This window comes from Lates calcarifer, linkage group LG15 (assembly GCF_001640805.2).
Source record: "Lates calcarifer isolate ASB-BC8 linkage group LG15, TLL_Latcal_v3, whole genome shotgun sequence".
Lineage (NCBI taxonomy): Eukaryota > Metazoa > Chordata > Actinopteri > Centropomidae > Lates > Lates calcarifer.
In genome coordinates this window covers 19,370,426-19,393,702 of record NC_066847.1, presented here as the reverse complement: position 1 = coordinate 19,393,702, position 23,277 = coordinate 19,370,426, and the positions used below count along the sequence as shown (strand labels likewise).

General features: G+C 39.1%; 2 protein-coding genes across 5 annotated transcripts in view; one reads left to right on the top strand and one right to left on the bottom strand.

Moving 5' to 3' along the window:
• rpl34 (ribosomal protein L34) overlaps positions 1-23,277 on the top strand; it is a 750,063-nt gene that overhangs the window by 692,095 nt on the left and 34,691 nt on the right. The gene's annotated exons all lie outside the window — the stretch shown is intronic.
• The window catches only part of LOC108892810 (sodium/potassium/calcium exchanger 2), a 50,867-nt gene continuing 32,037 nt past the window's right edge, over positions 4,448-23,277 (bottom strand). For 3 of the 4 annotated variants that reach the window (XM_018690589.2, XM_051076211.1, XM_051076210.1), the window contains 6 exons: positions 16,450-16,548; positions 15,047-15,129; positions 9,865-9,999; positions 9,644-9,733; positions 9,198-9,364; positions 4,448-8,193 (listed from right to left, as the gene is read on the bottom strand). In XM_018690589.2, coding sequence (XP_018546105.1) covers positions 7,944-8,193; positions 9,198-9,364; positions 9,644-9,733; positions 9,865-9,999; positions 15,047-15,129; positions 16,450-16,548 — 824 coding nt within the window. In that variant the 3' untranslated portion in view covers positions 4,448-7,943. Of the gene's footprint in view, positions 8,194-9,197; positions 9,365-9,643; positions 9,734-9,864; positions 10,000-15,046; positions 15,130-16,449; positions 16,549-19,517; positions 19,569-23,277 lie in introns of all 4 variants that reach the window. The other variant, XM_018690550.2, reaches the window with a different exon arrangement.

The following is a 23,277-nucleotide window of genomic DNA, read 5'->3' as shown; positions in this document are numbered from 1 at the left end:
AAAGAAAAATAATTAGTCTGCTTCTCTGAAATTTCATCCTGTCTATCTAAATTCTAAAAATACATTTTTAACAGTTAAGTCTTATTGAGGTCAGAAACCTCTACTACAAGGAAATGTCGCCCAAGCATTCAATAATGAGGGAACTTCTAAAAGGATCCTAATTGTTTTCTTCTTATTTTCTATAGTATATTAGTGTATGGAATTTAGATTCCTATAGGGAAGAAAGTCAAATTAAATCAGGTTATTTAACAACTAAAAAACTGAAGCACTTAAACAATTCTGTCTACAACAGATCACAGTGAAAATGTATATCAGATATTTTCCGTTTCATTTGTTTTGTGGACATTCACTGCTGTCATTTATGTTTCTCCTAGAAAAATGTTTCAAAGGAAATGCCAAAGTCTAGTTATATTTCAGGCCAACTTTACAAACGTTTTCATGTTTGGGATTAATTCGTCAAGAACAGATACAACTGTGGAAAGAAATGAAAGAATCAAAATATCGCAAAGTAGAAATGTCCTGCTAAATATGGCATTTGAATATCATATTCCTTAACATAATGGAAACGCTGGTTTCTATTAAAGTTGAAAGGTCACCAGAGGTCACTAAAGGTACTGAAGGTTAAATCATGTATGATCTGTGGTGGAGGAAGTAGTCACGTACTTTAGGTAAAAGTAGTAATGCCACAATCTGAAAGTAATCCATTACAAGTAAAAGTCCTGCCTTCAAAATTAAAATATTCATTAAGCAGAATGGACCCTTCCACTGATCCAGCATTTAAATGTTGATGTTGATCAGAGAGTACAACAGCTAATCTTAACAACCTCACATACTGTTGTGTTGCTTAATCTGCAACCGTGAATCATAGTCTCTACACTGATATATATTTCCAACATAAAATATAACTGGTAAGAATAACTGTCGGATCAGATATGTACTGGTGTAACTGTATACAGAGCAGAAATTATACATATTTAACTAAAGTACCTCAGATTTGTACATAAATACATAACTTTTGTAAATGTACTTCACTTTCTACCACTACTATTAAGTGTACTTTGAGCACTCTTGTCACCCATTATATCATTCTACCTTACTATTACTTCCACAATGTGTAGTACTTTTATACTGTTGTAAATGGTTTTACATAACCACAAAAACCAAAAGTAGTTCAAACAAGACAAAAATGAAACTACCCAAGGTACACTGAAACAATAACAGACATGTGTATGATAATTAGAGCATATAAAAATCACAGTTACAGCCCAGTGAGGAAATAGGCTTTTTGGATGCTGGCTCATTTGAATAGAATGAAGCCATTGTTAATGTTAACAGGGTATGTCTGCTGTGAAAAATGACCTTGAGGATTTACCTCTGAAACCACAGATCTTAATAGGGCTAATGTAGGAAAGGAGGATGTGAATAAATAAGACAAGATATCAAAGTAAAACAACAACAACAACAAAAAAACAAAAACAAAAAAAAAAAAAAACACAATAAACATAAAAAACATAACACTATCATCAGGTTATGCGAATTGGCAGAAATATTTGTAGGTGCAGTGGAAACACTAGGTAACCACTATCAAGAGAAAGAGTAGGGATTCTAAAATTACGAGAAACATTTTACAAATAATGCAATAAAGCTATTTATTGAAAAGGTTTGTCTTTCCTAATGTAAATGAAATACATTTGTATGAATTATAATTGCAGCAGAGTTTCAGACTTAAACTTTAGTAGTAGAAAGTTCAGAAATCAACCATTAAGTTTGATAAAATGTTGGTAATGTCATCCATTTTTTAAAATACTCTTTTGACATTTGGTTTGATCGTCTAATTCACTTTAAGCTGAGTCGGTAATGTCTGAAGGAACACATGATTCATAACCATGTGCTTATTTCCATCAGAAGTCAAGGAACTCAGTTTTTGCTCTTTAGTTTCTGGCTGTGATTTTAAAGTGTATAATATCACTTTTTAATTTTATTTTTTATATAAGATCTCTCATCAATTTAACTTAAAAAATCCAGAATGAAAATAAAGTTATTGGCCAGATGAGCCAATAACTTTATTTTCATCATTTGTGTTTGGCCCTATCTTTGAAGTATTAGTGGTTATTTAGCCACATAATAAGATACTTTACTTCAAAATTGTATACATTATTTACTGTCTCTGTCATACCACGACAAGCAAAGCTTCAGAAAAAGCTCCTCTTCACATGACTACATCAGACTTACCATATCATCATGTCTTCCAAAGCAAGGTATCCAGAAAAAAACAGCATGCTGTCCAGAATTCTGAAGGAAAATGTGATTTAAATAGTTAAATAGTCATGATAGTGGATGAAAAGGTGCTGTCAGTAACAGTGATTAAAACAACTGCTCGACAGGGGAATGCTGATGATTTACCGTTTAACACATTCAAACTGGAGGTTGTTTGAGTGTTTAACATCAGTGTGGGTTAACCCAGTGATGATTCGTCTTGACTCACTGCAGCTGTTAGCAGTGGATGGAGACATGCAGAATCAGTTTCCAGTGAAAGGTGCAGGGAAGCAGTCATCAGGGTTACGCGGAAAAAACTGGGAATACCTGGAAAAATGAGACACACTTCTGAGGAAAGATGATGCTGACGGATTATTTTAAAGAATCCTTGAGGAACATGCTGATTATTTTTGGAAATGTGTGAACGTATACTCTGTGGGGGAGACATGTTTTGTTCAAGTCTGAATGGACTTCTGAGGAATATGCAGAAACAAGAGTGGTGGAAAAAGAAGCTGTGGGGAAACAAAACAGAAAACAAACATGAGGAAATATCTTAGTTGAATTAACGGGAACAATCTGGGGATTTCTCTGTCTCTCCAAGATTATTACCACTAACTGTATCTTGGCATTGTTGCCACCATCAAAGTTTAACCTTAGCTTGTGGAATTTTATGCATGTCTTATCATGTTTAGAAATCCAACCCCAAGCAATCTCACACACACACACACACACATGCTACTAGCCCCTTTGGTTCTCAGTGTCGAATTGCCCCCTTTTTTCTTTAAAGCCAGTATTTTACAAGATGCCTAGTGGGATTCACTGGTTTCACTGTCATACCCCTTAGGCTGTTGGTGAACTAAGTGCCTGAGGTCGGCCTCCAAGCCATGTGGGGTTCCTTGTCTGTGCTCACTGAGCAAGTGCCCCTTCATTTTTGCCCCCCGGTGCACACCATGAACTTGGAGATAAAAAGGTGTTTGTTGTTGCAAAGCCTGATAACTACTGACTCAAGGTTCAGTCATAGAAATACAGTATGTTCCTGTATCCACTCTTCTTTGGAAAACAATCTGTGTTGTCTCACATTAATCTGTCTTTAATCTGCTTTGTAAAAATAAAGCAGAAATGGACACTGAAAGGAGAAAGCAATATGGTGGACAAAAAGTCAGTAGTATGACTCATGTTGTGATTTTTTGTAGTTAATTTTAGGGAAATAAGAGTATATAAATATAAAGGTACATGGGAAATTATAATAAGTCATTCTTTGGAAGACAGAAGTAATTCCTTAGAAATGTTTAACAGTGCTGCAGGACAATTTTAGGTGGGTGGATTATCAGGATTACATCATAACTGATTGTTGCGTCATTATTGCTCTTAGTCACATTGAAGTACCAGAGTTTGATCTCATGAGGGCGCCCTATTCCACTACTCATCTTCATGTACGCAGGAGGGCACTTCATGAGAAGTGAACAAAAAGCAACTTAGATGAAACACAATATGGAGGATGTTTTCTTTCTGTTTTACACTGCTGATTGCTATTTGAGATCATCATTGAAGCCTCCTCCATTCAAAAATGATGCTGAAAATCATGGATTTTTACTGCAGCTGAGTTGGGAGGAAAAGCCTCTCAGGAAAAATGGGCTTCTTTTTTTTCAAAGCATTCATACAAAGTCAACTCAATTTGCACTAGAATTCTCAACAGGAATTGAAGGCAGCAGACAAAGGAGAAATCAAAGAAGTGTGTAGGTTGACAAACAATGGGGTGTATTCATTTAACATCTGCAGGAAGTGTGTAGAGTCTTTTTTTATAGGAAATTCAAAGAGGCCAAGAGCTTACTCAAGAATTGGCCAGGCGTGTGTGTATCCTGTGACAGATTTTTGCATGACTTGGTACTGACTACACAGATTTTCTATGCATTTAAAAGATGCTCAAAATCATCCATGCTGAGTTTATGTACTGTATGTGTGGGCCTATGTACAGCAGGAATTAATCTCAACAATCAAAACTGACGCAGCAGAGGCAGAGAGATCCTGACTTTCATTTTCTAGTACAGGTGTCAGTGTAGATTTTAGAATAGATTTCCCATAATGCAAGTCAGTGGCAGTTAACTTCAGACCTTATAGAACATTTTTCACAGACTGAATAACAAAAAATGCATATGCATAATACTTCAAATCAAATCAGCAAACACATTGTTGCATATTTGAATTATCATCTTTATTTGTTTTATTATATACTTTGTGTTTTTACATAAAGAGACATATTTCTTTTACACATATAGATTATATGGTTAATTTGTATCTGTATATATGTACACCTTAAATAAATCTTACATTAACACCAAGAAAATAAAACATTTACAGTGCAAGAATGTTCATCAGTGGTCAACGTTCACGGTCGCTTATCCAGGAAACCACAATCAATGCCAAGCTCACGTGTTAACTGGTTTTATCTTTTTGTGTTTTATTCTCACCATTCAGGCTCTCACACAAAAACATGATGGGGACTTTGTTTTCTTGACGGGGGGTTAAGAATGGATGTGCACAGGTACAGTATGTACATGTGACCGCAGTGGCGGAGGGTGAACCAACTCAAGCAAATTACCTCTTAAAATGTTAAAATATAGTTAAAATAGTTTGACATTTTGGGAGCAACGCTTATTCACGTACTTGACGAGAGTCAGACAAAAAGACTGATACCAGCGTCATGTCTCCATGGTAAATATGAAACTACTGCAAGCTAATGGTTAGCTTAGCTTAGCTTAACAGAAAGGTTGGAAACAGTAGAACAGCTACCTTCTGATACAGCTAGGCAAGTTGCTTCCTCCTGTTTCCAGTAATCTAAGCTAAGCAGGTAGCTTCATATTTATTATTTATTGTACAGGCATGATAGCAGTATCTTCTCACCTCACTTTTGCCAAGAAAGTAAGTTTCCCAACATGTGAAACTATTGTTTTAAAGAGGAGAGGCGAGTAGAAGGTGTGATGTGATCATGTTCAGGAGAGTGTGTGGGCACTCTGAAGACAGTGTTAAATGGCAAATGTGCACAGGAGGATTTCACAAAGCACATGAGTCATCATAGAGGCCTTAAATTGAATCTTTGAATCTTGGTGGTGGAAATGTTCAAGGAAATATACAATATGAGAGCACACACTACACAGAACAGTTTAACATATGAGTTTGGTTTATGCAGGGATAATAGTTTTGTTTTTCCTATGCTTGTGCAACCTGTACCAAATGTCAGAAACCATCACTAAGCAGCATCACTGAGTCCTACGTTTGTTGAATCCGAGGAGGCAATATGGTATTTAAAGCCTTTGTTTTCTTACCAGAAACTGAATAGGCATGTTTACAGTTTGATGCATGCTAATCAGATGTTGAGTAGTCTAAAAATAAATGCTCTCGTGTTGTGTTTTGCTCAGTAAATATCATGATACAAAGGGCCACCAGCATACAATATCAATGTCTGTTTCCATCCGCTACTGCAAAACAGAAAAGAAATAAAAGTGAATAAAATACATGTGTGAACCATTTGGTTATTGCAAAATCCAGGAGTTTATATTTACAAAATAAAACCAATGAGTTCTTGGTGTTCCTCTCTGAATGGATGCATAAAAATGAACATATATAGTTGGATAAGCTCAGCTGTACAGTCAGTGGGTAACCAGCCCAAATTCCTTGCATGCATTTTCTCCTCACACATTCAAAGAATCTATTTACTATTATTTTACAGTTAGTTCCTACTAAGCGGCTGTACAGTGGCTGTGTTGAGGTAAAGCGGGTGTTTCTGGCCAGCTCTAACAGGAAGGGGTCATAGGTCAGTTGTAGGAGAAATGGTCGCCCACTTTTTCACGTGGGGGATTTTGGACCATGTCCGACAGGAAGGACAGTAGGGGACAGACGCATGGGGTGGGGGTGGGAGGGTCGCAGTTCTCAACGGTGACATACACGGTATATTGCTGTTAAATCTGTGGTTTCCACATTCTATGTAGCTTAAAGAGAGATTGTGATTATGATTTTTATTTCCAGTATAAAACACAACATTGGTGTATATTTTTTTTGCAGTTAGTTGCAAAATACTGGTAGTATAACCTCTATTCATAGATAAATTTAAGGAATGGTCATTGTGTGATGACTTCAAATGCAGTTTGCACACATGCACACAAAAGCACCTTTGATTAGAAAAGAAATTGCACAAGTTTGATAGATATCATTGACCATACATGTTGACATTTTCTACATAGAGACTGAGCACTGGTTTGCATTAAGAAGTTATGAAACATGTTTGAAAAAGTATACATTTTGGTATACAACTTCTTAAATGTTGATTGGTATTATTCACCTCCAAGTGTCTTTTTTTAAACATGCAGTTGACTCCTTGAAACTACTACCCCAGGAGCTTGACTAGCCGGTGAGTTGAGCCCAGTTCTACTGTGAACAAAGCACTACACATTGACTAATCTAAATCAACCATGACGCTTAAACACTGTTAAGTTTTTTTCAAATGTATTATTTTGACATTGACTTCATTATGGAACTTTAATGAGCCTAAATTACTCATGCTTTTTTTCCCCAACCAGTGAAACATATTGAAGGCTAGCATATATTTTTAGAGGCTAAACTTCAGATAGGCTTTTTTTTTCTTGCCTTTATCAGTCGGTGCGTGTGAAGCATGAAAACGTCTGTACAACCAGAGCGTGTGTTCAGTGGCTAAAGAAAAAAAGAGGACCAGATTGTCAAGAGGACTCTACACCAACTAATACTGCTACAGGACATCTAATGCTACTTCTATATACTTCATGAAAATGAATCAAAAAAAAAAAAAAAAAGAAGAAGAAGAAGAAGAAGAAGAATCCGCTGAAGAAACATTCAGTGGTGAAAAATGACATCTGGCAGGGAAGCGGAAAGCTTAAACCCATCACTCAGACTAAGCACAGATGAATTTGCAAAAAAAAAAAGAAAGAAAAGAAATAACAAAAAAAATTGTCCGCCCAGCAAGAGTCTTTCAAAAACAGCAGTCCCTTGTTGCTCAGGTGCAAATCCAAGAGGAGAATCTTTTCACTCAATACCATCAGACAGGAAACATGTTTGGAACAAAATCTTCATCCACACAATCTGCCATTTCCCCATCCACAAATTCCTCTTCACTCTTGGTGACAGCATCTTAATCCGTTGAACTAGTTCAAATATGCTCACAATTTCAGCTCAGTCACTGCATTTATTATTAAGAGTATCTTTAGTTTGTCCCCCCCCTTCCCCAAAGTTCACAGGAGGTCATTCTCCTCAACCTACCAGGTGTAGTCTTGATTTCAGCTCATCTAGTGACACTAATGGCATGCATAATGTTTCTATATTTTGCTGATACACCTTTAACCCCCCCTCATCTGCCAATTAAATAATATCAATAAATAAAAATCCACTCAGGGTAGGCCTGTGCTTAACCAGCCAAGCCAAAGTCTTGTGCCTTTGTTGGTTTAACCGCTCCCCACCACCACCTGCTTACTGAGAATATCAGTAGATTCCATGTTTTTTTTCCTCATATTTTCAGATTATTCTCTCATCCAGTTCTTCTTTTCTTCCTGGGGTAAAGGATCACAAATGTCAGGTGAGGGTGATGGCAGACAGTAAGGATGATTTGTAGTGGTGGTTGTAGTGGTGGTGACAAGGGAGAGGAAGTAGGTCCTCAAAGGTCCTCAGATAGACACCGGACAGGTAATGACCCTGTCTTCCAGCATGACGCTGACCACCAGGAAGACAAAATACAGCATGAACATGATGAAACCGAGCAGCTTGCTCATGCGCCACTTGCAGGCGGCGATGGAGATGATGACGAAGAGAAGCATGAGGAAGAGGAGCACGATGGCACAGAAGAGGCCATTGGAGCTGACTTGCACTGGGCTGAGGCCGTTGAACAAGGACCAGAGGAGCCAGGGAAACGGCAGTCTGCAAATACACAAACATGTCACATGCTGTTCTTGAAGGTTACTGTGGGACCTCTTTACAAAGCAGCTAAAAGTCCAAAAAAGCATTGTAGGTACAGTGGGAGGAGATATTTTTGTGTTTTGGGTAACCTGGCATATTAAAGGTGCTATGTGTAAGCTTTTTCTAATGCTACATAGCAAACATTAGCATTAACAGCTGTTTACTTACCAGCGTAGAAGAAACATTGCGAGTTCAATATCAGATATCATTCCTTTACTTATAGAAAGCTGTCTCCAGTGGTGGACAGCAATGCCAATATTAAAAATATACATAGTTATCCATCTTTGTGTAATTTACATTATCTAAGTCATATACCAATTTATACTTCATGTAATTGGACACAACATTTACTCGTCAGCTTGTTCCTTGCAACATTTACTGTATAAATGTTATGGTGTCAAACCTTGTCAGATAAAAAGCTGCCAATATGAAGCAGGTTTGTATGGAAATATATTTTTGAGACATTTTTAGTGGTAAGGACTTTTTTCATGTTGGTATCAAATTGCTCACACTCAGCAGAGCATAACCTAATATGCAGATACTATGGTGCACAACGTGAAACTTGAAAACCACATTAAAAAGCTGTCTTTGCTGATCTACAAAGGTTTAATTTCTCACCTTGCTGCAGTGAAGTAAGCAGGATTTATAATTGTGTAGGTTACACTGTAGTTTTTCTTATGTTTATCAAAAATTAAACAAAACCGTGTAAACACAGTTGCTGTAGGGTATATAATTAAAGCGGGTAGATCAGGTACAATACATTCATCTAACGAAACACTGTATTATGTATATGTAAGTGTCCCTAGGAGTCATGATTGTAATATTACCATAATAGTTCTTTCATCATTTATGAGTGAAGACCAGGTGAAAAGGACTGCTTCTTTCATGCGCAACCTTCAAACTACAAATCAAAAATACAGCCCTAAAAACAGCACACAGACTCGAATCGTTCTCAGATGGCGTACCCAACAGTAATGTCGAAGATGTTGGAGCCTACGGAGCTGGATACAGCCATATCACCCAGCCCCTTGCGTGCCACAATAACACTGGTGATGAGGTCAGGGATGGAGGTTCCAGCTGCTAATATAGTCAGGCCCATAATCTCTTCTGTAATCCCAATGGTCTCTCCAACCTGCAAAAAAGAAGAAAAAAAAAGGAAACTAAGCTTTGGGGTAAATAAAACCTAATCTTTTATTCCAGCTATTTTTAATTTCCTTGTGATGCTTTGGAGCTGATGGAGGTGGTAAAACTCTAGCTCTGATAATCTCTCTGTTTTGAATAAGACAGTTGTAATTATTTATGAGTGGGTGGATTATAGAATATGGTTTCATTTTAAATGTCAAGAATAGGAAATGCTATTATTATACTACTGTATTATTGCTGTTGGACTGCTGCTTTGACAACTTTATACCTGGTGAGCCCACCACACCATTAGGTATGAGAAGCCTGCAATCCAGCAGATGGCACCCAAGAAGGTGATGGGGAAGAACTTCTTTGATGACTGAAAGACAAGAAGAAATAACCATGACTGGTCAATTTGGCAGCACATGTGCACTTGTCCAGATAAAACTGATGATGCTAGGTTCAGAGAACTTAAGTTTCCAATCTGTCCCTCCTACACACAACACACACCGCTTTCCTGACGTCAGGCAATGTTAGCCACAGGGGGAGGACGATAGGCATGATGAAGAGGTAGGTGAAGCGCTTGCGGCTGGATTCGGGCCAGGACAGGCTCAGGGGCTGGTCCTCTTCCTCCTCATCCTCAGCCTGAGAGGACACAGCAAAGAAAAAAAAAATTAAAAGGAGATTATGAAACAGAATGGGAAATACCCCTGAAAACATGTAGTTTAGTTTTTTTTTTGTCTGGAGCTGTCACATAACAATGTCATGCCCAGGTCTTCACATAACTTAATTTACCATAAGGGAATAAATGAAAGGGAAATATGAGGCAAAGAACTGAGCACTAGTGAGCTGAGATATGCTTTTTGTACTGAAAAGAGTGTCTGAAAAATTAATTACAATCCAAGTGTCTATTTAGCTCGATAACTTGTCTCATTGGGATAGACTTCTCCATAGCAGCTATCCAGAGAGTCAGGCAGTATTCTTGCAACCTAAGCACTTGAAGATGAAGAGGACAGCACAGAGGTCTGCAGAAACTGATGACAGGACCTAGATGTCCATGTGCCTTTGCTCTGCAGTGAGCTTAAGACAGAGGATGACTGTGATTTGGGAGATTGCACCGAGCCTGAAGGGCTCGGCCTCTCCAGTCATCAGGGGCTCATCACTGCTGGCTGCAATGCTGGCTGCACTGGCAGACCCCCGGGTGTTTGATTGGACCTGCCACTGGAATGCCAAGTGAGCCAAAGACTCTCACCCCTCTGCAGATCAGCATCAAATAAGCTATCATTGTCTGACGATGACACATACTGAGGGGACTGGAAGGTGTGCAAGAAATACAACTAAATTATCTTTTCATTAACCTGTTTGGCATTTGTGCTTAAACACCCTGGTGCTTGTAAACTTTAATGGTACAACAACAAAGCCTTCTGAGAGTGGAAAGGTGTCTTGGGTCCCTTTGTATCCAATTATACAGGATGCTAAGGGGCCATGGGGACCTGAAGAGAACAGGTTCGCACATGCAGATCTGCGCAGAACACACTGATCACCTAGAATGTGTCTCCTGCCCTTTTGAGAGTGACGTTAGCAAAGTGTTAAAAAAAAAAACAAGCAGGAAAATGGTGCAAAACATGTACAGTGGGAAGAAAAACATCCAGTAGGACAGATGTTGATAATAAATGTTGCTCAGTAAATCATTAAATCATTTTCTCAAGAAAATCATTTAAGTCTTAACTGCTTCAATCACACCAACTAAGCATGCCCAGAGAGTGAAGCAGAAATCTTTAAAGATGGCTACTGCATGAATCATGAATCATATGGAGCTTATCCTGCTGTGACAGCTACTGCTGTTGAGTATTGCCTGGTAACCCTGGTAATCAGAGCTGCCAAACAAAAGGCAGCGCTTGCATCACTTATGCTCAGCATTCTGATTTCTCCTCCTCTCCACATCCAGATGGCTGCATTGTTGTCTGTTAAAAGGCCTAAAACCAAAAACCTGAGGCTTTGTGAAGATCAGTTCTGAACCTAATCCACTCCTTTTCAGAGATGTAAAGATATGAGAGGTTTTCATTAGTGAGACTAAAAACTGACTGCAGTGCCAGATATTAATAGCAATAAAGGCCTCTTCTTATGTGCGAGCATAAAGAGCTGCATTATAGTGCATTGCAGTTTGCCCTGTAGCTTTTTCATGGATATGTTGACTGCATGCAGGTGAGTCCAGGTGTTCCTGGCTGACACTGCACACCATGAGTCTGTCATTTGTCTATTTATGATTTGCTTTCCTTGCTTTCTGTGTTAAAGTACCCCATAGAGCTGGTGCTCCCTATTCTGACTTGGTTCCCAAATGCCAGCCCCTTGGGGGACTTTCCTGCCCTGTGGTGCCTCAGTTGGCAACACTGCCAACTCCGAGCTTAAAGGCACTGACTTTTACCAGGCACCACAGAGCTGCGAGGGGAGGTGTGACATTTGCTTTTTTTTTTTCCCATCCCGGAGGGAAGCGCTCGTGCTGGCACCTGGTGTGAGGCAACAAAGCGACAAGGAGTACAAAGGGTTAAAAAAAATGCCTGTAAGCACATGTTCAAATGCACTGCAAGTCTGACACATAGTTGATCAAACTTTTAGTATCATGGAATGGAAAAAAGCTCCTATTTGTCTGGATGACATAATCTTCTCTTAAACTTGTCCAGTGTTCTCTCTCAATATGCTGCTGCTAATCACAACAGAAAGATTCTTTAAGCCTTTGTACATATTTTGTGGAAAAAAATCATTAAATATATCATTCACCACATGATCCACAGCTACCTGATTTTTATTCTAGACTAATTTCTTTTTAATACTTTGACTATTTTTCTGATAGTAGTGTCACATTTGTCACATGACAGTTTCTTCTTTTTAAACATGACTCTTTGTAGATGTAACATCTGCCATCCTGTGAATATCAGCATTTTCTTTACACATGCGGATATGAAAATCTCATACTATTTAGCAACAGAAAAGCAAACAGATAAAAGATAAACACGATACACACATTTTTTTCAGATGGGTTTAGTTGTGATAGAGAAGGTAGGATGAGTCATAAGATCCTGTCAGTTATAATTTGCTTTAGTTTCCCAGTATGTTATTTAAAGGAATGATTACAGGAGCTTTACACTCTCATACATATTCATAATGTGTGCAGAGAGTAGAAAATCCTGAATATGTTTACCCAGAAAGGCAATTTGCTGTGAGTCATAGACTGAATATGCTCATCATTCACTTTATGAGAAAAAAGCATTATAAAATTAGAACCAAATTAATGTATACTACACTACTGCTTTTACTGAAAATAAACCCTTTAATTTCTGCTGTTTTGGAAAATATGACAATATATGATCATTCCTGTCGGCACAGCTCTCAGGGGTTTGAACAACAAGAGAGATGGGAAACTGTGCTAGAAGTCTGCTGTAGATTTTAATTTGACCTTAACTATCCCCTTATTCCCCAATCTTGGTTGCCAAGGCATCCAGGAGGAATTGAACAATTAGTATGACGGGGCCTCTGGCGGCACATGAAGGTGTGAGCTGTTTCCAGCTACTTCCTGGCTGACACAGACAGGTGCACTGTGGGACAGACCTCTAAAAATAGCAGCATGTAAGACTTAGGCATGCCAATAAGCGTCCAGCTCTTCCAAATTCTGTGAATCACCACCTGAAAAAAGGGTGTTTCTATATTTTCCATCTAGCAAGTTTTCTGCCTTTACCTCACACGTTTTGAAGAGAATCTAAAAATTGTCTGAAGGAGGCTGTATTACCGTCGTTTTTACAGACACAAATATTTTCAGCTTCAGGGGAGTGATGACAGTTTTATCAGTAAAGACTATTATTAACCCAAGAGTGAGCGATCAATCTGAAAACAACTTGGTGCAATGGAATAGATCAATACACGCATGGTCATGTTGCGAATCAGAGCTCCTCTTTGGCTGTTTCTCGTGCTGCCTATTCAGAGATCCTCCTATATGCATCCACATGACTGTATTTATAGACTACTGTATCTATAGACTGCTCTATTTTACCTAGGAGGAATGCTGGTGCAACAACAGTATTTTTAGGTGCAGAGAGCTCTTATTCTTTGAGGAATATTTGGTTCCAACAATGCAGCATACTAGAAAAAATCTTATTTATAGACTGGGCTTTGGATCAAAGGAGGATCGTGCAAGATTAAAATCTGTCCCTATAGTATTATGGAGACCTTTGTATGAAAAGCTACTGGCCATATTTCAGTTTATTTGCAAAGCCTTTACAAATCCCTGCAACACAAGATCATTTGGAAAAAAAAAGAAAGAATAATAATATAGTGGGTTAGTAGCTTGAATCGAGGTAAACTGTATCAGATTGACCCAGAGAACAGCCTATGAAATTAGTTTTAGGCCTTGAGGATAATTATTGGAAAACATGGGTGCTCAGAGTTAAAAAAAACATTGTGTAAGATGAAAATCATTTCAAACAGCAAAAATGAGGAATAGATTTCTAAGAAAAATGAGGCAGCATTTGTGCATCCTAACTATTCAACTGAAAGCAATTGCTCTTTTCAAGTTATAATCTTAAGATTTACATCATATCAAACCCAATTTTTATACTAGTTATGGCTGGCATGAATTCTCATATAACCTTTAAATGTATTTACACACTTAAATAACCTGTCTGTACAGTAGGTTGTACTGCTGGTGGCGGAGTCTGCCATTCATACCCTGGATTTAAATGGTGTGCACAGGAGATTCACAAGAAAAGAAGCATGCATACATTGTGTTGGCACAAGTATAGTTTTAGTAGTTTATAAATAAGTCAAAAATACACAAGTTTTTTATGTAATTTTGACAGAATAGCTGGTCATAGTGCATTTTCTGCCCTCAGTGATTGATTAGCATGTCATTTTGCAATTTAATTTTTATTTTATCCAATGATAAGGCATTTTCAGAATTACATTTAGCACTGAAACTAAAAATTTCTGCCCCTAAGACCAACTTTTCACCCTGGGTCCAGTTTGTTTTGGGGTTATTCTTGGTCATGGTAATGTAGCAAGTGAGAATGACCTGACACGCCTGTCTCTTCTGCCTGCTTCCCTCTCAGTGTGCCACTTTGAATTGCTGCCCTCTTGCCCCAGGACCGTCTGCTGGCCCGGCAGGACGCAGCGACCCGCCGTCATCGCTCATGCCAGCGCAACTGCTGTAGGTGCCATTCTGAGACTCTCTGTGCCTGGCTGTACGTCAAAGACTGTGTGTGTTTGTGTTGAAGTGTGTGTGCGATCGTGTTCGTTTCACGAGCGCCCAGTGGCGGGGAGCAGCAGGTGAGTGAGGAGTGTGATTACAGAACTCAGTGGGAGTAGGCGGGTCTTTGGCAGGTCTGGCTGAAGATGGAGGAACTCGCCCAAGTGCATGCTGGGAAATTATCAGCAGTAGTGACCTGTGCCATAGTCGGTGCAACCTTTGCATCAATCACACTCAAGGTGGAACAGACACAGATGAGAGGCATAAAATATTCATAAATGTCTCTCTGACTTTGATATCAGTCTCTCAGCTTTGTTGCCTTTTCATAACATGACCCAGTTGGTTGGTCAGGGGGATGTTTTGGGCGGGAAAAAAAACAATGGAGTTTTGATAGCACACTCCAGTTTCTCACTCTGTTGTTGTGTGTGTGCATGTACGTGTCTTGTGATTTCTTACCGTCTCTCCCTCTTGCCCTGCTGTTCCGTTCATGGGTGGTGTCACTTCCACTTCCACACTGGAGCTGTTTGGAAGGTTCTTATCTGTGGGACATTTGAAGAATAATTCAAGTGATTTAGAAAACCAAGCATTTAGAGAAACAAAAGCTATCATTGCATGGGAGTGTTAGTTATGACATACAGAGAGGTGGGAGGCAACATCTCAACAATGTTAAGTAGTTAACCCTTTTCAACCTACTGCATAAAAATACTTCATTTTCTTAACTTTCTTATTTTATTTATTCTGAGGCTGGAGCTATCACCCCTCTCCCTCATCATTTCCTGGTGGCTGATATGACTTCATTTCATTTGAGGCCAGACTTACTTAACAGCCCTTATTAAAATACAAAGAGCTGAAAGCCATGTAATCAGATGATAAAACTCTAATTGCCGTGGAAATTGCTTTAATCCAAGTGTGGTTGTGACACAGTTAGAAAGATTCTCAGATAGATAATGTGACTTGACACCACTATCATCCAACACATGACCTCACTGCTTTGCTTGAATGCCATGATATTACAAATGGGATATGAATCTAATCACATGCATAATACGCTAAACTATTCTTAAGTAAATCTTCTCTTACTACAGATACCACCGACTAAATTCGAGATATGTGAGGCCTGAAAGACCAGTTGTGCATTTTGATTAAGATGGTAATATGTTAATGCGGTGCTGTTAGCATAATTTTGCCTTGTTGATAAACATCTATGTCCCGCTTTGATTCTGCTGCTCTGACTACATTGTGGCCATGAAAGCGCTTCCTCTGGCCTCCTGTTTATCCTTTGGTCCAGTGCTCTTTGAAGTGAAAAACACATAAATAACACTTGGCAGTGACTGTGACTGATTTAAATACTGCTTGAAGAGAACACTTACAATCAATTTGGCAGTTCTTGATAATGTCATGCTTGTTTAACATTGGATGTGATGCTTATTAACTATTTCAATGGTTAATCCTAATGACTAATATAAGGAATATTTATTGATTCATGCTTAGTCATGAAGTTTTAGCAACAGCTAACTGATCTTTGTGAATAAGAATCTAATATCTATAATATAAATTAAATTAACGTGAACCTTGAAACACCCACTTTTTGTGGGGATCAAACAAATGAGATATAATGTGTTAGCTAGCGAGCTTTAGAGTTGCTGCTAAATTTTATTACCTTTGAACTGAGCCAGTCTAGCTGTTTCCAGTCTTAATGCTAAGCTAAGCTAACTAGCTGGTGGTGGTAGCTTCATATTTAGCATACAGACACAAGAGAGGTATCAATCTTCTTATTTGATTCTTGACAAGTAAATTTGTGTATTTCCTAAAACAACAAAGGAACATCTAAGGAACATAAATGTAGCAAATCTTTTTACCTGAACGGCTTGCTACTCCATTGGCCTTCTCACTGTCCTCCACTTGGCATTTCTTTTTAGCGATCTTGTGAAGGATGGATGCCTTCTCTCGAAATTTACCTGCAAAAGAATCGCCACAGCGGTTAAACAAGGAACAAAGTGCTGCACACTGCAGCATCTTCAAAGCCTCCAGGCCTCATCCCAGTCAGAGCTCCTTCGCTGTCACCTTTGACCCCAGATGGGTCACATTTCAAAAGCACAGTACAAGCAGGGCAGTGGCTTTACACAAAACTGCCATTCCAACAAAATCAACAGTCAATATGACATAGCATATCATATATTGATGACCCTGCAATGTCCTGGTCCTTGGTAGAGGCAAAGCCAGCAGGGAGAGAATCTCTTGTGAAGAGATCTGCCTTCTGGAGGTCAGATACACTCCTGTTCTTGTTCAGTTTCTCAGATCAAAAACTCACAAGAGATGTCGGAGGCTTGCGGGGAACTAAAATAACTCAATAGTTCAGCTGGGGACAGCATATTAAAAAAAAAGTTATACACAAATTAATACAATTAAATGATAGCTATATTCACACATAAATAATATAGCTTCTCACTTTTATTTTTTAGCTTTGTGTAAAAAGAATAAAGTGTGTGCAAAGCCTCAGGAAAACAAAGATACTGTAGCATGTAAGCCACATCTGCTATTTGGAGAATTTGAACAGATCACATGTACTGATAATAGTAATAGTTTCCATAACTTTAGTTATCTAGGAAAGATGATGCTGTGACGCAGTAGACTGAATTTAAACCAGTCATTAATTGACCAACATGACCTTGAGGCTTGCATAAGCAGTGTGCCCTTTTGACATTACAAATAACGGCTCACGCAAGGCAATTCTGCCCATGTTGTAATGACTAGTGATGACTGAGTGTTGGCTTGTGGAGCAATGACTTCCCATGAAATCCAACCGGCCTGAAATCCCCCAACAACACCAACATGGACAACAACGTAGTACTGAGACAAGAAAAAACATGATTCCAAATGCACCAAAAATCATGTAGTTCAGGTTTTCAGGTTCCCATGTGATACAAGTTGGATTTTAAAATCTGATGGCTATGCAGGCTGGGCATATTCAGCAGTTGTAGCTTTTGTGAGCTTTTCGTTAAACACCAAACTGTGTCGTAAGTAATTTTCTCATTTATCCAATTCCTTTGGTGTAAAGCCTCTTGTGTATCATTAACCACTTTGCTGTAATGTATCCATATTTAATTTCACTGACTTCCTGTGCGTGTAGGTCTTTGCCTGCATGTCCTGTTTAGTCCCAATCAGCCCATTGCAATCAATTTAAAAGATTTTTTTTTTTTTTTTCATTTTAAGAGGGCATGGCAGTTCTGTCAGTGCTTGACACAGTGATGTGTCAATACATACTCCACCCAGCCATGTCAACACTGTCTGTGACCTTCTGGCAAAATCATTAACCACCCCAAGTCACTGCCAGCCCTCCTCCAGTCTCCTCTGCCTCACTCCACATTTCTCCATTGCTTATGTTTTTCTCACTCATCTATCCGAGGCAAACGCTGTCCCTTCCCTCGCTTTGTCTTTTCGCTGTTTTGGCAATGCTCAGCCCTTCCCCACCTCCCTCTATTTTTCAGACGCACGCATGCACACACAGGGACACACACACACACACATACACACACACAAGTACTGTACATTTTCACAAGACGCCATTGCACATTCTACTGCCTTGACATCACTCACCTTGGGCGGTCATTGTCAGTTGGTTGTGCATGGTAGTGAGTGCATATTTGCGTGTGTGTGCGTGTGTTTATTTATACAAAATGTGGGTGTGATAGTCTCTGCTTGGGTATACAACTAGAAGGGTTGGGCTTTCTGCTGCAAGGAAATCCTCTTTTTTTCAGTAGTACATTTCTATAGTTTAATAGATCAGAAAGATAGATTCAGGTCTTAACTTGCTTTTAACCAAATATGGAGCTAGCTGGTTTCAAATCTCCTTATGCTTTAGTTGTAAGGGCAAACAACAAAAAAAAAGCTCATCATGACCTTACAGCTCCCTAAGGTGCATTAATCAAAGAAAAAAATCACAAATGCTTCTCTTCAAACAAAAGCTTTAACATTAAAAACTAGTAATTAAATGGCTGTCTTCAATCTGTGCCATATGGAAAAAAACATTCCTGAGAGTTCCATTTAAGGTGCACACTTTGCCAAATACACCCTATTTGCATATGAATGATGAAGCAATTGCAAGAGTCTTTAAGAATAAGCAGGTCCGGCCCTTCCCCCAGCCGTCTTACGCAGCCGCTCATTTTCCCTGTCAGCTCTGCCTGTTACACAACCACTGGGTGGATGAGTCACTCCAGTTTGCCAAATTCAGCAACGCAAGTCTTACGTCTGTGCACCCGCTGCTGGTGCAAGTGGAACCTCCAAGTGAGCGCTGAGGCATGGATGATGTACTTCTCAGCAACGCAGATGGGTAACAAGGCCAAAGGAAGAAAGAAAGGAAAAAAAAAAAAAAAGAAAACCTTGCACCTTGTTTCCTCAGAGTGTGAGATGGGGCAGGAATGGTATGCTTTGCTTTTGTATGTGTGTGTTTGTGTATGGTTTTACCACCCTGCATAATAGTAAAGTGTCTTAAAATTAGACAAAGAATCCAAAGAAGCAGCAGCGGCTTTCTCACAGAATGAAACATGAGCAAAATATGGCAGTACTTTTCTGGATTTCTTTAAAATATCTTGTTAATAAATTAAATAAAAATCCATAAAAACACTACACACAGTAACACACAATATGTATGTACATATTCTCTGGGCAGAAATAAAAAATAAACCAAAAAATACAAATGAGGATAAAAAGTAAACTGAAAATAATGCCATGGCTACCATGATTTGCACTTATGTCAGTGAAATCTCAGAGGTTGGCCAACTTAAAAGCAAAATTGTGCAAACTGTATGTCACAAGCAAACAAAAAAATGGGTCTTGGGGTGCTGTTTCATGACCGAGATGGAGAAAAACCAGGAGGGATGACAGAAGCTGACTCAAAGAATCAAGTAGTGAAAACTTTCAGGCTTACCTTCCTCAGTCATTGAGTGATAATATTTTAGTTTCCCATAAGTCCCAAGCTCTACAACATCACAGCAAAAGACAAGGGTAAGGCAACGAACACACAGAGAAAAGGAAAAGAGTGAACATGACAGAACAAGACAGGTCCGCTGGTTCTACATCACATACTGTACAAACACTCACACAGGCACAAGGTGACATACAGAAAGACAGAGTCTCTCTGAGTCATCACTGCATAAGTGCAAAACAAAGCAGCAAGGATTGAATTACAAATAAAATACAGTACAGTCTTACAGTAATTCAGTCTGATAAAGAGCCTGCCAATGGCACAGGCTACGGCTATTAGAGAAGATTTGCGAGAAAAGGGGAGGGGGAGAGGCGGTCAATATACTGCTACAAAAAATAATAAGAGGTTCATACAATGATATTAAAAAACAAAGAGAAAAGAAAAGTCAGAAGAAAATTTACTGGGTCAACATGCAACAAAAAGATGAGTCCTCCTCTCCTCTGCACGCAAGCTTATTCAAAGGCTTGATGATTCAGCGTTTTATTTCCACAATGAAACCCGAACAATTAATTTGATTCCCTTACTGTAGCAGTTCTTCGTGCTACAGTAAATAGACGGTCAGCACATCTGCATGATGAATTAGCCAGGAATTCAAACCTGCAGCAATAGCTGAACGTGAAGCAGCAGAACAGAGGACACCGGACCACAAAAGTCCACCACGCACACTGCACTTTAGTAGCTCACAGCTTGGTGCTGTTCTGCCTGTTTCAACAGGATGATTCAGTTTTTAGCGTTGCTCTGTCTAGTTTTCTTCATCAATAGTTATTGGCCAGATACTGGCAAAGTAAAGTCTCATTTGTACATTATTCTTAATTTTTCACGGGTGCAAAATACAGTGCCCACTTTAAAGGGTCAGTTCATATCTAGCTATGCAGGAAGAATCGGTTTTATTTGCCTGATAATTAGGAGGTGATGGAAATTTTGTCTGTGATGCTCAAACCAATGAAAATAAAAAATAAAAAACTATTGACATATTTTTCAAGACAGACTGTTCCCTTACTCTGGATAATCCACAGACTTCACTGAGATCAGTTTTCTATGCAACAACTTTGCGACCAAATTTCCTATAAAAAAAATGGCTAACAGATTATTGTGTGTATCATAGCGATGGCAACAGAAAACATGAGCAAATAAATTCAAAACTATTTGCATGATCATTAGATCACTTCACTCTAATGGGAATGGTGGTAACCACACACATTTCATTCTGTTTGGATCATGAACTAATCAGTGTAATTTGCATCAAGTGGATGGACCTCACTGACAATGTGGAGGCAGAATACTGTAATATTAATTCGATAAGCTTCCTGTTTACCTCAGTAAAATGTTTCAAACAGCCATTAGAAATCATCAAGGTGGGTAATCCTGATGATGGAGCACTAAGAGGCTGTTCTGATGCTGAACTTGGCAAAATAGTAGTTTGGTACTACAGCAGGTATACTGGGCTTGGTATAATTTACGGGAGAAACTTAAAATTAACACTGCCTTCATACCAAACACCACATTCAAATTTACATGTTAGATTTACAATTTTAAATAAGCTCTCTCCTTTCTGCCTCTCAGCTCCTATGGTATTATGCATGTTGTAAGTTATTTTTATGTGCTCTCTTCCTGGTTAAATAAAGGCTAAGCAAATGTAATTTGTCATTTAGGTCACTGTCTTCTCAAGCAAGAGATTTCTGGTTTTGTACATGTCGTAGGTGTGCAATACTGTAAGTACTGTATATGCCCTACACCCACATACCCACACTATTATCCATCTCTGCCCAACAGTGGGCGACCACTCCACTCACATGTGAGAGGATTATGGTGTGAATCTCATTCCAAATGTGAGACTTGGCAGTCCTGAAAACACAATCTAATGAGATGAAAACACATCCCATTTCAGTGGGTCTTGCTCATCTGCTGCACTCCCAGACAAGTGCTTCAATCCCATGTGATTAGGCGATTTGGGTTTGAAGTGCACTATCACTGTGAGGCCGGCCTCTAACTCAGGCCACTCAGAGGGCAATTAACCCACAACACAATCACCACCCGCACAGTCTTCTGTTTGCTCTCTGCAACCAACGACAGAGGGAGGCTTGTTGTTGTTTACTAGGGGCCCTCTTGTCCTTGCGGTGCGACCTCTAAACCTCTGGTGAGCTGTGTGTGAGAGTGTGTGTGCAGGCTTGCTCTGTCTGCTGGGGGTTGGGGTGTCAGGGAAACTCACAGTCTGTGCTGAGGCAAAAAGGCTTTTAACATTGATTCTTTCACCCAGCAGGCACAGGGTGGCTCAGAGGGTGTGGGAGGGGGTGTGATGTGTGTGTATGTGTGTGTATGAGCATGGTTAGAGGGATGATGTGTTAATAAGTGTGGTTGGCTGGTCAGTTACATAACATACTGGAGGTGTGATTATTTTTCAAAACAAAATTAAGGGGGGCAAGGTCTAAGGCAATATTTGCTCACGCACATTAAAATATATTAAAGGAATAGTTTGAGACTTTGGGTAAGAAAGCAAATATGTGTATTTGTCAGAGTTTAATGAGAAGGTTGAGACCACTCTCATATATGTTCGCAGCCGATAAGCTTAGCTTAGCACAAAAACTGAAAACGGGGGGATAATTAGCCTAGCTCTGTCTGAAGGTTGGAAGGTAAAGAAAATGACAAGTTGTAGTTTTATTGGGGGGTTATGGGCCAGACTATTTCTCAGGTGGGTGCAATGACTTCGCTGCTGATCGTCTGGCAACCTCAAAGTGACAAGTTCCGTGTTAATTGGTGAGCTTTAGAGGTGCTGGTTTATGGATTTTGTTACCTTTCAACACAGCTAGGCTAGCTGTTTCCAGTTTTTAAGCTATGCTAACTGGCCTCTGGTTGCAGTTTCATATTTAGCGTGTAGATATTAGAGCAGTATTGATCTTTGTCTCTAACTCTTGGCAAAAAAGCAAATGAGTATATTTCCCATACTGTCAAATTATATTATATATTATTTAAAAAAATTATAAATAAATTAATTGCACTCTAACAATATATGAAAGAAGAGCTTTACTGTCTAATTATGTTGCAAATATGGTACAATATCTATTACATTTTCACTGCACATGAAGATGATACTGTTTCTGACATATGCCTGTGTCATCTCGGTGTTATATGTAATCTATTGTAACAGTGTTTTAAGTGTTAAACTGACACAATGATAAAAAACCTACAGCAGAATATCAATATATTATCTACATCAAGGGAAAATATATTTCCATTGCACAAGGGATGGGAGGTCAGTGACAGAGAGTGCATTATTGAACCATGTGATCAATGGAGCCCTGGGTCACCACGCAGACAGTACTGCTAGGGCGGCAGCAGTATGGGGTGAACTGGAAATGCTGGCTAGATTAATAGATTTACTTCTCACACTAAATTGCTATTAAAATAATGGAAAGTCATAGGAAAGCTCAAATCCTATTATAATATAGGCTTACTTTCCCTTTTTTCTTTTCCTTTTTTTCCCTTCATTTTTTTATTCATACTGTGTGAGAAGACCTCACAAAATGATGTGCACTAATAAAACTGTTTTGCTCCCTACCCTTGGGGTATTTCCTTCCGTGTCTGCATCAAAACCTTCCAATAAAACAGTGGGCCCCACCCTCTAATGCCTCACCAGTTTGCCCAGTAAGAGTACTGTCTGCCCATGGTTCACCAACGACCTTGTCCTCTCAATGTCTGCTCAATG